Source organism: Monomorium pharaonis, chromosome 5, assembly GCF_013373865.1.
Source record: "Monomorium pharaonis isolate MP-MQ-018 chromosome 5, ASM1337386v2, whole genome shotgun sequence".
Classification (NCBI taxonomy): Eukaryota; Metazoa; Arthropoda; class Insecta; order Hymenoptera; family Formicidae; genus Monomorium; species Monomorium pharaonis.
Genome location: NC_050471.1, coordinates 5,045,300 through 5,058,177, shown reverse-complemented (window position 1 = coordinate 5,058,177; position 12,878 = coordinate 5,045,300). Strand labels below are relative to the sequence as shown.

The 12,878-nt window shown below is 34.7% G+C and overlaps 2 protein-coding genes across 2 annotated transcripts in view; one reads left to right on the top strand and one right to left on the bottom strand.

The window, feature by feature from the left end:
- LOC118645670 overlaps window positions 1-4,041 on the bottom strand; it is a 297,612-nt gene extending 293,571 nt beyond the window's left edge. Inside the window, exons 1-2 of the mRNA XM_036287271.1 lie at window positions 3,352-4,041; window positions 2,205-2,659 (exon numbers count right to left, since the gene is read on the bottom strand). The gene's annotated coding sequence lies outside the window, so the exon portion shown is untranslated. The remainder of the gene's footprint in view (window positions 1-2,204; window positions 2,660-3,351) is intronic.
- Window positions 4,042-4,082: 41 nt separating this feature from the next.
- Window positions 4,083-12,842, top strand: LOC105837495 (ubiquitin carboxyl-terminal hydrolase 10). The gene is made up of 9 exons (XM_012682336.3): window positions 4,083-4,440; window positions 7,621-7,813; window positions 8,045-9,442; window positions 9,531-9,729; window positions 9,841-10,090; window positions 10,248-10,331; window positions 10,708-10,872; window positions 10,945-11,185; window positions 11,279-12,842. The coding sequence occupies exons 1-9, from the start codon at window positions 4,423-4,425 to the stop codon at window positions 11,563-11,565; spliced, it is 2,835 nt and encodes a 944-aa protein (XP_012537790.1). The 5' UTR covers window positions 4,083-4,422; the 3' UTR covers window positions 11,566-12,842.
- The last annotated feature ends 36 nt before the right edge of the window (window positions 12,843-12,878 follow it).

The window sequence follows — 12,878 nt, the reverse complement described above, 5'->3', positions numbered from 1 at the left end:
TAAATCAAGATGCAATTAAGATATGCCTGGTTTACTTTGGAAAAATTACACGGCGGAAAAAAATAAATTAGACGATAGAAATAATGTGCGGTAATTATTTATTTTAATAATTTTCAAAAGAGATATCTCGAAAGATACGATAATATCGTTTCTTCGGCCCGTAGCGCTTTAAGATATTCCGATCGTGTGATGAAACGCGTCAACGGCGATTCACACGTGTGGATTGCAACGTACGTGTGGTTATACACGGATTTTGCTGACGTATCCACTGCACGTGCACACGTGTGTACACTAAAGACGTCTTTAGGGAAGAGCGACGGATGATCGATCGACGATTTCTCGGGATAAAACGTGGAATCAACGTGGCTTCATCTCGCTTCTTAAGCTTCCCCATTCCCGTCATGATCTCGAGGAGTGCCACGAGGGGGGAGGGGGTGAAAAATAAGGAACAGATAATACATCACGTGACGGGCATAATATACACGATTGTCTGTTTCACAATAGCCTATTTCCGATTATTTCTCCTTTTGTTTTTTGCAAGCGTATAGACACGAAAAAAAGTAGTTTATCCGAAATCCAATACCGGCAATTGATTTCTTTACGATTATCCATTTCGAGAACAATAGATAACAGCGTTGCTCCAACGAGACCGACGTCCTGTATTTTTATAAGAATTAAAATCGTACGTGTATCTCGCGGCATCAATATTATGCGGAGGCTTAAAACGCCCGAAAATCTTGGCCAGCAGCAGCAAGCCATTACCGTAACGACCTCAAAATTTACATGAAATTGCTTATTAAATTACTAAGTTTTTTGGGATGATTTAATGGTACCAAAGGCCATTTGTCTCCTCGGCTTTTATTTTCTCCCTCCATGTTAATAAAGGTTGCGGTTAGGCTTTACTGCGCCCACGCGCTGAAACTTTCACGGCATAATTCTCCACTTCCGCTAATTCCGTTAAACGAATTCAATCGTAATTTAATCGCGCGTTCTCCCAGTGTGGGCATTTCTTTATGCTCAAGAGCATCCACGTTTCCCGTACAAATTTTGAAATCCGTATCGAATCGCATCTCCAAAGACGTAGTTTAAAAGCGTATTGCACAACGAGGTTTTGCAAACGTGAGAATTTCAAAGCTAAACCGGTACGAAAATGCGTGTAATTTGAAAACAGTTCTCTTTATAGAAAGTAATTTCATCTTTTATATTTTATATATTATATATTTTTTAAAAAAATTAGTCTCATATTTCAACCGAAAACTCAGAAGACCGACCGCAAATTTTTGCACGCAATTTTTTTGTTCTGCTCTTTCCCTGTATTCGGATTCGTACTGCGACACGACGTGACATCCGCGACATTTTTGTTTGAATCCCTAAATATCCGAGATTGCGCGTCACGCGGATGGAAACGAACAGCCCTCCGTTATCGAACAGCGCGGCATAGCCGCGGATAGTAATAATAGTAGCGGGAATATTCGACGGTATGTTACGTGCGGGTGTGCGCGCGGCTTTGCGGGAAGTCAGTTGGCAACATGTGGTTCGACGAACGCAATCTGGCACTGACATTTCGAATTAAACTTGTTGAAGACCAACCCTCTCCTGTAACTTCTACCGGCAGACGAGGACAAAAAAAAATATTCCGGGAGACAGAGAGTCGGTCGCCGAACGTGATGAAATTTATGTGAAGCCTGCAATGCCGAATTTGACCGGCAATTTCCTCACCGGCTTTTCGAATAGTCAATCGAATAACAAACAAAAAAAAAGTTCTTAGCGGGAAAAACTACGCCGATTTCTCGTACACAAAAATTTGAAAATATTCAAATGCAGCAACCCGACGATAATTCGTCGCAAAAGTGCAGCGCGACGTTTCCGCTGCACGGGGGGTACCTACAGTTATCGCGCATAATATGGAAGCGTCCGTCCAGATTCGCGTTGGTGACGGAAGACGTCGCTTCCGGTGCTCCCGATCTGTCTACCGGAAGTCACCTGGACTCTTTCTCAAAGCCCCTCTCCTTCTCCGAACGCGGAGAACTCGCGAAGAGCTTCGAAAAAGGGTTCTCAACGGCCATCCCTCTTAGCCGCGGCTAAGCCGATATGCATTCATTATAATAAGAGATGGAAGGCGCCGAGTGAAAAGTTCGAACGCGCGCCTCGGCTTATCAACTTTCTCTGAATTTTATATTATTTAAGAGGAGAGTTACACTCACCCCACGGAGATCCCCCGCATCATCCACCGGCATCTGCGGCGCCTCTCGCCTCTCATTCTTCGTGAACGCCTCTCTGCTCTCGCCTCATCCTCCGTGAACGCCGTTCGCTGGGCATGGAGGTTAACTTTTCCTCTTCCGACGCACACGCGAAAAGGCGAAGGCGCACCGCACTCGTGAACTTCGCCGGAATGCTCGTTACCATATTTATCCGTCAGCCTCGAACGCGAGACGCGAATTCCGGCTACGCGGATGCGAGACTCGCGTTTTTTTATCTATTCGCGACTTCACACACTTTACGCGATGCCCGATTTAATTTGATAAACATTTGATTGGCCGTTTACATTTCAAATGCGTCTGCCGCGTATCGTCCACACTGGCGACACCTGCGCGCAAACGTACGCACGAGAACGTGAAACTTAAGTGGGTCGATAACTTCTGCGATACCGACCATCGATCTGAAAAGAATAAAATTATTAATTATACAATGTGCAATCTAAAATAATGTGCGTGAATATGTACATAAAATTTGCTTTTCTTTTAATACGTGAAAATATGTAGAGCATAAGAGTGAGAAATACGAGAGAGAGAAAGAGAGAGAGAGAGAAAGAGAGAGAGGGCATATTATCCTGAGATGCGAATCCAGTTGCTTGTAGTTCACAAGAACATTCAACGCGATAATGTTCAACTATTTGTTATATCTAAAAAGTAAATGTGATACTTCAAATAAAGAACGTTAAATACATGCAATAATAAACTTCATGAATAATAAATACTACATGTTTCCCTCTTATCTTCTCGTCCTTCTCATTCTTTCATCGTAAGTAATAAGGCCTGTTGTTCGTCGCTGCACTGTTGTTCTGGTGCGATAAGAATTGAAATAAAAAAATATATATTTCTCTCATTCTAACTTATTGCACCAAACAATAGTGCAGCTACCAATTAAGGCAAATTAACCTCAAATTAATGTCAATATTTTTTTAAAAATTGTAAATATATATGTATAATAGAAAATAACCAGTAAGACAATTGATAAATATATATAGAAATAACAACATATTTCAATCAATAAACGCTAGGAGATTTAAAAAGCTGATTCTACACAGTAATGAATAAATCAATAATTTAGAATGTATGTGTACAAAATTACATCGTCAGCATTATGTATCCGGACTACGCCGCGGGCACGATTCCGCTGAATTTAGTTTTTGCAATTTCGCGTGGACGAACGCAACAGGCGGCAATTCCCACACAACCGCAATTTAAGCATCACTGATTCGAAAGGCCTGAGAAAGACCCTCTCATCGCCTCGTCACCGAGAGACGCCATGTATTCCCGCGCGATTCGCACCCAATTTCCAACCGCCATCTAGGCGACAGAAACGGGAAGCGTGTTCGCAAGCGTCGATTTACACGAAAGGTAACTCACAAATTACAGATATCTTATTTTTTACTAGCTGTTAATCTAATATTACTGAATTGATTTTATAGAATTTCAAATTTCTTTTACACCAGTCAAATCAAATATCTCTATGTTCATAAAATATTGAATATTGAAACATTGTGTAAAATTACGTATACAATTATTCACATATTATTGTTTACGTTGTACGAATCTTTCTCATGTAAATAACATAACCAATATAAATTATTTTAAAAACAAAACGGAAGAAATCACAGGCGCTGTGATTGGTTCCGTTTTCGTTCTTTCTCTTTTTTCTTCTGCTGCGTGGGAAGACACCCTAACGTTTCTAAAGTTTAAACTCTGAATGTTCTATTGTCAAACACCATCTTTCCCCATTCGTTGACTACGCAGGTAGCAGAGAGACTGAACAAACACATGTAGACGTACCCCATACCGACAGTTGCTACCATCGGAACGTTTATACTCGTTCTCACACTGGATGCTCATGCTCATGGATACTGCATGTGACCGCCGAGGCATGAACACGCGCGTCTTGTAATCGGCCCGAATCGTTTTTTTTTATTTTATTTTAATTGTCCCACGACTGAGTGCGATCGACAGCAATTTCGTTATTTTCGTACATCGCTGTTGGACCACGCGACCGCGCGAAATTGTGCCACGCCGCCATAACGAAACGGTGAAAATATCGTGTGGCGTCGACGAAGCTGCGACCGTCGCCGAGTACCGATCACCGGAGCTCCAGGCCCCCCACGACACGTGCTATTTTTAATGTTTTGTACCAATTGTGGAAGTGAGGATGGATACTCCAAACGAGGTGAGACACCATGGCTGACCCGCGAGCGCGACCAAACGCGAAAGTGCATGCTTTTTGCGCGGTAGAATGTGCCGTTGAGGTTAGGTCACCGCGTTGCCCGGGTCAAATTCGGCGAGCATTTCCAGTCAATGTCTCGCCCTTTTAACGCGTTCGTCGAATTATTTTACGAAGTGATCAATAGACGGACTCGTCTTGCTCTGGTGCACGATTAATTTCCCAAGAATCTCGATCGGGACGCTTCCACGTGCGCCACTTGACGACATCTTTGTCAAATTTCATTTCGAGAATGTTTAATTCGAGAATGATCCGCGTGTTCCCGGCTAGCTCATCGTTCTAACAGCTGCCAGCTAACTGTGAGCGCAAGATTAATTAAGAGACATTTTATTTAATCGTCGCTCGATTTGTGACTTGCTTCTTTGAAGCTACATAAGATGGCTGCATTTGGAATAATTTGCTGTTGGTTACGCTCTCGTTCGTACTCCACAACATATTACATGCATTAAGCGTGTCTTTAACACACTGAAAAAAAAAAGATTTTGTAGTCGAAATCTATTTTAAGAGAGATATGTTTAAAAAATTTATATTATAAAATTGTCTTTTACAGTCACTATATATATCCAATCTGAATAAACTTTTATTGAGTATTATTTATTAAAGTGTTTTACTACATCAACTGAAAAATGATATTTTTCTTGGTATTTATTTTTTGTTGCAAAAAATATCAATATATACATTGATGGTGAATATCTTGTTTGTCTCAGAAAGTAGGGAAATTTGCTTCCTTGATAAGGACAATATCATTCAATAAACTCTCTCTGATAAATAAATTTCAACGGAATTCTATGCTCTACAATTTTTAAATAATTTTTTTGAAGCCTTTGAAGCCATTGTGACACTTAGGCTGCTTTCTATTATTCAATGACAGTACTAACAACACTACAAATGCCATTCCAAAATACATTGGAGTAAATACTTCTAATATATTTTTGCATATGACATCAGAATTAGAAAAGGAATACTGTTTTGATTCAGAAATTAACAGATTATTTAAAAATATGCAACTGCCATAATTCTTTAAAAAAATGATTGTAGAGCATGATTTCGTTTATTATTTATATTGTCACTTTTGTCCAACAAGTTGAAACATGGCTGAAAAGAAAACAAAGAAAACTGACTATCCTTTTCAAAAGATAAGTTTTCTTTTTTCCAAAATTTTTCAGTCATTAATTAATTATGTAGCAGCAACAAAGCAAGATCTGTTGAATGTTAACTTTTCCAAACATTTACATTTAAAAATCTATAAAAATTTTTTATAAAAGATATTCTTTCTAAAAGTAACGCTTTTCTATTTTCTAATATTGGTATGCCATCAATTTAAAGATAATATTAAATTCTTAATTCATTGAACGCTGGACTTAATATGCTCGTCTCTGCATTTATGCCGGAATAAATTTTTACATTAGATCCACATCTCAACAAATAATTAAATTATATAAAGTTATTATGTTTTTATTACATTTTACATAAATTATGAGCAATGCACTTATTATTTTAGACTGTTTTAATATTAATTCCAATATTTGAATTATAAATATTATTTTTACACATTTTCTAAATTTTTATTGAATTTGGTCATGCCAATCACGATCCCATTAAAAGTTTATGTGCCATAATCGCATACCGTGATTGGCATAATATTCAACATAGGACTGATAAATAAAAGATATTCATGAATACGGACACAATACAAGCTTATCATTTGTGTTTAACTCCCGAAATTATATCTAATCGTTTGTTATTAGCATCATATAAATATTAATGATATCTGATACTCTCTTGCATATTTTTTATTTTAGATTAAGGAGCTACGTTCATATTTAAGATCAAACTCTTGATTTTACAAAAATATTTTTTTTAAGTATGATTTATTTAAAGAATCTTAGAATTTAGTAAAGAGATGAAGTTTAGTTCAAGCGATCAAAATCTGTTGACACACAGGTATAAGACTTTTGGTTCCTTGACTGTCTTCAAAAACCTTTTGTTATATAGTCGACTTTATGTGCAGAGAAAATGAAAATTGAGCATTTCTATCTCTATGTAAAAAATTATAGTAGCTTGCTTCCCAAATTTAAGTAGTGAGAAATCAACAGACTTTGAAGCTAACATTTCTAAGAAATATATTATTTATATGGAAAATATTGCTTAAATCGTTAAGTCAAAAGACTTTTTTTCATATCTTTGAAACGAATTTCATGTTATTGTCTACATAAATGTATGCACTTCTATTTGTCAAAAGATTTATTTACTTAATGCTTTATTACTTGTCACAAGAAGTTTACAAATATTAATGTATTCTTTGATCTTTTAGGTGTATATAGCTCCTTAGAAAATATTTCTGAAAAATGTTTTTGCGTTGAATAAATTGTACTTTTACTTAACTTTTAAAAACATTAGTTATCGTAAAGATTAACAATAAGTCATAGGGGTCTACAAAAAATAAAATAAACAATTGCTACATAGACAAAATATAAATTTTTTCTTTCTACAAGTTTCTATTCTTTATGTTATCCTTGTGTATAAAGAAAGTATTTTTACAATTTTTATCTAAATGAAAAGGAAGTGTAAGTTTTATGTAAGTTGCTTTCTAAATATTTTCTATCTTTTTTTTATTTTTTAGATATTTTTGTAAACTTATTAACTTTTTATTAATTTGTAGATAAATATAACATTGAAAGAAAAATACATTTAAAACTTTCAATAAATTTTCCATTTTAATATATATAATAGTGATTTTGCGTATAGTATCGCGCTGCGCGTTACTTGGTGTAAAATACTGCCATTTCTTCATTTTTATCTGTCTCAAAGCTGTTTTTATTGAATTATAAAATGTATTGAGAAGTCCTTCAATACAGTTTTTATTATTAAATTAAAAATATACAAGAGAATATATTCTATATTCTTCTACGTTTTGTGGTACAAAATTTATATAAAAATGGTTAAATGTAGGTAAAAAAGTATATAGTTGTGTAGTACAAGGCTAACTTATTGCAGTTATCGCAAACATTGTGGAAAACTACATTATATGAGTACATTATATGATACACGTCATACGTCGAAATCTAGTAAAATCTAATAATGTTTAATATATTTAATATATTTAATATATTTATATTTTTTTAGATGGATCTTCAGTTTTTAGATTTACATGATTTAACTGAAAGTGATAAGCGTGTCATTATTACCATTCTTAAATCTGATGTCGAAGCCTTGAAACTACCATGGGATGCTAAAGATGTAGAAGGTAACAACAATAATGTTAATTCTGTCGCAGTGACAGAAGTACCTGAACTTCAGCAACATCATTGGTACAATGGTGAGTATACTGTTTATTTCTCTAAATTATATTCTCTTTTTATGATTTTTTATAATACGTTATTATTTTACATTTAAAATATAAATAAAATACAATAATACTTTTAACTATAATATAATATTAGCTAGTATGATATTTTAGATAATATAATGGTTTTACATAATATATCGAAAAATTTATATTTGGATACAAGTTTCCTCAAATATTGAAACTGCTTCATCTTATTTGTAGCTATGCCACAGACGCCCACTTATCCACAACAGATGATAACGTGTAATGAATGGTCAACACCAATGTACAATGTTCCCACAAACGGCCACATGCCGCCGTATATGCCAGCGTCTGGAATGGCGTATGCCCATGGATACAATATCAGCACCGAGATGCAAGAGATGAATTATGGTAGAGAGAATGGACGGCGCAACAATCAAAGGGGTAGAGGAGGTATAAGAAGAGATAACTACAATCGAACGCTTAATCCTGCTAACGAAATGCAGTCTGGATACATGGGCGATCAGACGCAATATCATCCGCAAATACCGGTTATGTACATTTATCCTGATCATTCTGTCTCTACACAACAGCCTCCAGTCGGACAGATCTATTACCCACAAATATATTCAACGATTCCTCATCCGCATCCCAATACACAATCGATTTCGTCCAATTCACATGTAGCACACCCGACTTATCCTCAAGCACCGAATCCTCAAATACCACAAGTAAACAGATGTGTGCAACAGTCACAATCTGTACCACTTCAACAATCATGTCAAGAACCCGCCAAACAACCGATCGTTAAATCATATGACAAACAAATACAAAACATGTCTGATAAGTCAGCGCATCAAGTAAATGAGAATAACACCTTGTCAAGTAACGTTGTTAGTACCGTTATTGTAAAGAATCCTACATCAGAAGCCTCTGTGAAAAACGTAAACGAAAGCACTGCCAGTAGAAAAAGTGTGGACAGCAGTGAAAAAGTAGATGCAAAACTCCAACATAATATTGTACGAGTTATAAATGAGAATTGCAATGGCACGGAAAAAGTTCTTGTGCCATGTGTAAATACTAACAATGACGTTAAGATGAACCAAAACAATGAAACAGATAAGAAGTTTAAAAATGAAACTGTATCCAGTATCACAACGAATGCTGTAAAAACCTCGCCTAAACCAGTCTCCATCATGACAGACAAAATTGAAGCACAAATTGAGGAAAATGTTGCACTAAAAGATAAGACTATTACTAAAACGCCAAATGACTCCCCAGCTATGCCAAATGGATCAACCATCACATCAAATACTTTATCATTATCTACATCTGAAACATCACCTGTAACTACAACCAGCAGATCCTATGCTAGTCTTTTCAGAAAAGACAGTACATCGGAGATACCTGTGACCACTACCGTTTGCTTGTCTAGTACAACAGTCAGTTCCAACACGTCATGCAAACCTACAGAACAAGTAGCTCATCAGAATGAAACACCAAAAACAACGGTCCAAAAGAAACCAACTAGTCCTATTCGCACACCAGAGAACCAAGATGATTCATCTGACACACCAACTCTACAGAATGGCATATTACAGAATTGTTATGATGATCCTAATATGTACAGGATAGGTGGTAAGTACAAAAGACAAAAAATCAATCTTTTAGAATTAATAATCCACATAAATATCAAACTTCTTAAATAAATATTACTTTTTTCCAGAATTTTTAACAAGTTATCAAATGGATAAGCAAACAGTGAGCTTATTACCGAGAGGATTGACAAATCGTAGCAATTATTGTTATATCAATAGTATCTTACAAGCTTTACTCGCTTGCCCACCATTCTACAATCTTCTCACGGCTTTGCCAGTTCCTAAAAACCGAGGCAGAAATTCAGCTACACCCTTGATTGATAACATGTAAGTAGTGATATTAGAGTTATAGTGATATTAGAATATTAAACATATTTTTATAGATCTCGAAATAAATAGATCATTGATATGTAATTTTTTTTTAAATTTTATTTAAAGGGTCAAGTTTGCTCGTGAATTTTCACCTTTGACAGAAGCTGCCCGTATGCCCAGAAAAGATAGAGTTCATAAACGAGGAGAAGATACTGTCATAGATATATACAGCGGCATTGCATTTGAACCATCATATGTATATACAATGTTAAAGAATACCTCGGCTGCTGGTGCCTTTTCTGTGGAAGGACGGCAGGAAGACGCGGAAGAATTCTTGTCATGTCTTTTAAATGGAATCAATGATGAAATGTTAGAGGTACGAATATATACTTTTCCAGGTTTTTTTCTAAATCAAAATAAAATCGTAAACTAATGAATTAATAAAGAATACAACTAAAAAGTTATTAAGATTTATTATAATAAAGATTAATCCTTATGTTAATCGAAAAATCTAAACCGTTATTATTTTCTAGTTAATAAAATTGGTCAACAATGATCAAAATGCAATCGATAACGCGAAAAATGTCAACAACGATAACGACGAGGAAGAGTGGCAGGTAAGATATTTAATCCATTTCATCTCACTGTCCTGTTTAAAATCTTACCAATTTTTCTTTATATATAGCTATCTAATATTTTTTCAAAAAGCTTTAATTTTAAATAAAATTGGGTATTAATGAGTTAATGAAGAATACATCTAAATAGTTATTATTGATATTTATCTAACAAAATATTTCAGGGCTCTATTTATCGAAATAAATTAATCAAAATTTATTAAGAGCCACATTATTGTATTTTTGAATTAAAATTATATTTATTACATTCATTTACACTGCTTTACGGTTTATTACATTTTGTGTGCGTGCGTGCGTGTGCGTACGTGCGTGCGCGCGCGCGCATACATATATATTATTCATTTCTATTTTGATATAGGTAATGGGACCAAAAAATAAAGGTGCTGTCACGCGATGTACAGAATTTGAAAGGACACCATTGTCTGATATCTTCCGCGGACAGTTGCGATCTAGAGTTTCACGAGCAGGAGAACAGCCAACAGATAATGTACAGCCATTTTTCACTCTACAACTTGATGTTCAAGTGAGTATTAAGATGCTTGAATAAATTGATTTGTAATTGCATAACATTAATTTAATACAATATCTGTAACAGAAAGCAGAATCCGTAAGACATGCACTCGAGATTCTCGTCGGTAAGGATCAAGTAGAGGGATTGACCTGCAGCAAGACGAGACAACAGATAGAAGCTTGGAAACAAGTCACCTTAGAAGAACTGCCTGTCATCCTCATATTACACCTAAAATGGTTTGTGTACAAATTCGATAAATTTTCCAATGGCTGCTCCAAAATATTGAAGACTGTGGAATTTCCGATCGATTTGAAAATTGATGGTAGTAAGTATATCGATTATAGTTCCAATCTATTCTGTTCTAATTTCTGTGGCTTAATGAAGCAAGTGTGTAACATAAAAATGTTTACATTTACAGAATTTTTATCACCGAACACCGTGAAGAAATTGGGTTCCAAACAGAAACAATACAAATTGTTCGCGGTGACTTACCATGACGGGAAAGAAGCCACCAAAGGACACTATTTCACCGATGCCTTCCATGTAGGATATGGATCCTGGGTTAGATACGACGACAGCACGGTAAAAAGTGTCCCAGAAAGTAATGTACTGAGGCCCACATCACCTAGGGTACCTTACTTACTATACTATCGAAGGTGTGACACGATTGGTAATAACCAATCAAATAGTGCAAAAGCACATTGAAAAGTTTTGTACATAAAATTTATTATATAGAAAAAACTATGTCCCATTTGAGATGGAACGAAAAAAAAGCTTCTTTTTACAATTTCAAAGTTCTTGTTGATATTTATAACTACATAGAAATCTAAATAAAGAGAGCTTTTATATTATCTACAATAGTGTGGAAAAAAGTAGACATTGAACCTGCTGTACTTCCATGAAATATTTCTATTAAGATTGTTATTACACGTTATATACATAGTTTCCCTAAAATCATGAAATAAAAGTAGGTAATGTTAAGGCTCGTCAAGTGTTCCAATTTGGGTTCACGTTTTCTAGTGAATCTAAAAAGCGTTATATATATTAAATGCTTTATACGTTGCCGTTTGTGAGATATTAGAGCGTCTTGTGTGTGTATATAATTCTTTCTGAGTAAGATTATTGTAAATGTTACTGGTTTCCCCATTTCTTTATAAAGACAAACAACAAACGTGTGAAAAGATTTTGAAGTGATTTTGTGACAATGTGTGTATAAAGTATAGATATAGACATTATACGTAGGTTATTTTTTTATATAATCCTCCTGTACAGTGGTAATCGATTTCAACTTGTCAGTCATTTTTCAATATCACAATTTTAAACACATTATTAAATGTATATGTTAAATATAAACATATATATATATATGTACATGTTTATACATTACATACATATTTTTTAATATAAAAATTGTAATATTGAAGAAATTTACACACACACACACACGTATTTAAATCTGCATGTACACCAAGTCATATACACGCGCATTCTATTTGACAAAATCTCCATGGATTTCTTTTTCATCAAGTATATATAATTAAATCAGGTATACATAATTAATTTTAGTAACCAAGAAAAACTGACAAGACAAAGAACTGAAAGACTTATCAGGAAGATTGTATGTACAATTATTAAATATTTTTTGTAGTGATCTTTTCTAGATATATAATACTGTCATATATTTTAAAAATTAATGTTCAACATGTCTTGTTTTATTAATTATGTTTAAATTGTGTTGATGATAATGTGATGATAATTTGTTACTTTATAGTCTGATTAATCGTTTGCCTCCTTACGCAAGTAAAATATTATTTATTTGCGGCACAATTTTTATTGTTAAATAATATTTTGAAAATTAGAATTGTACAAGTTTTAGTTCTTGTAACTCATACACACACACACACACATCCATTATAGATCAAAGCATGTATGTTTGTATAATATAGATAAGGAATAAGAAATATTATAAGTTTTGAATCTAATTTTAACTCATGCATTAAACATAATACCTCTCATAT

Bases quoted from the DNA above. Each gene is read 5' to 3' on its own strand.
- LOC105837495 (XM_012682336.3), top strand. The intron at 9,443-9,530 runs GTAAGTACAAAA...ACTTTTTTCCAG, and splicing joins TAATATGTACAGGATAGGTG to AATTTTTAACAAGTTATCAA. The intron at 11,186-11,278 runs GTAAGTATATCG...TTACATTTACAG, and splicing joins CGATTTGAAAATTGATGGTA to AATTTTTATCACCGAACACC.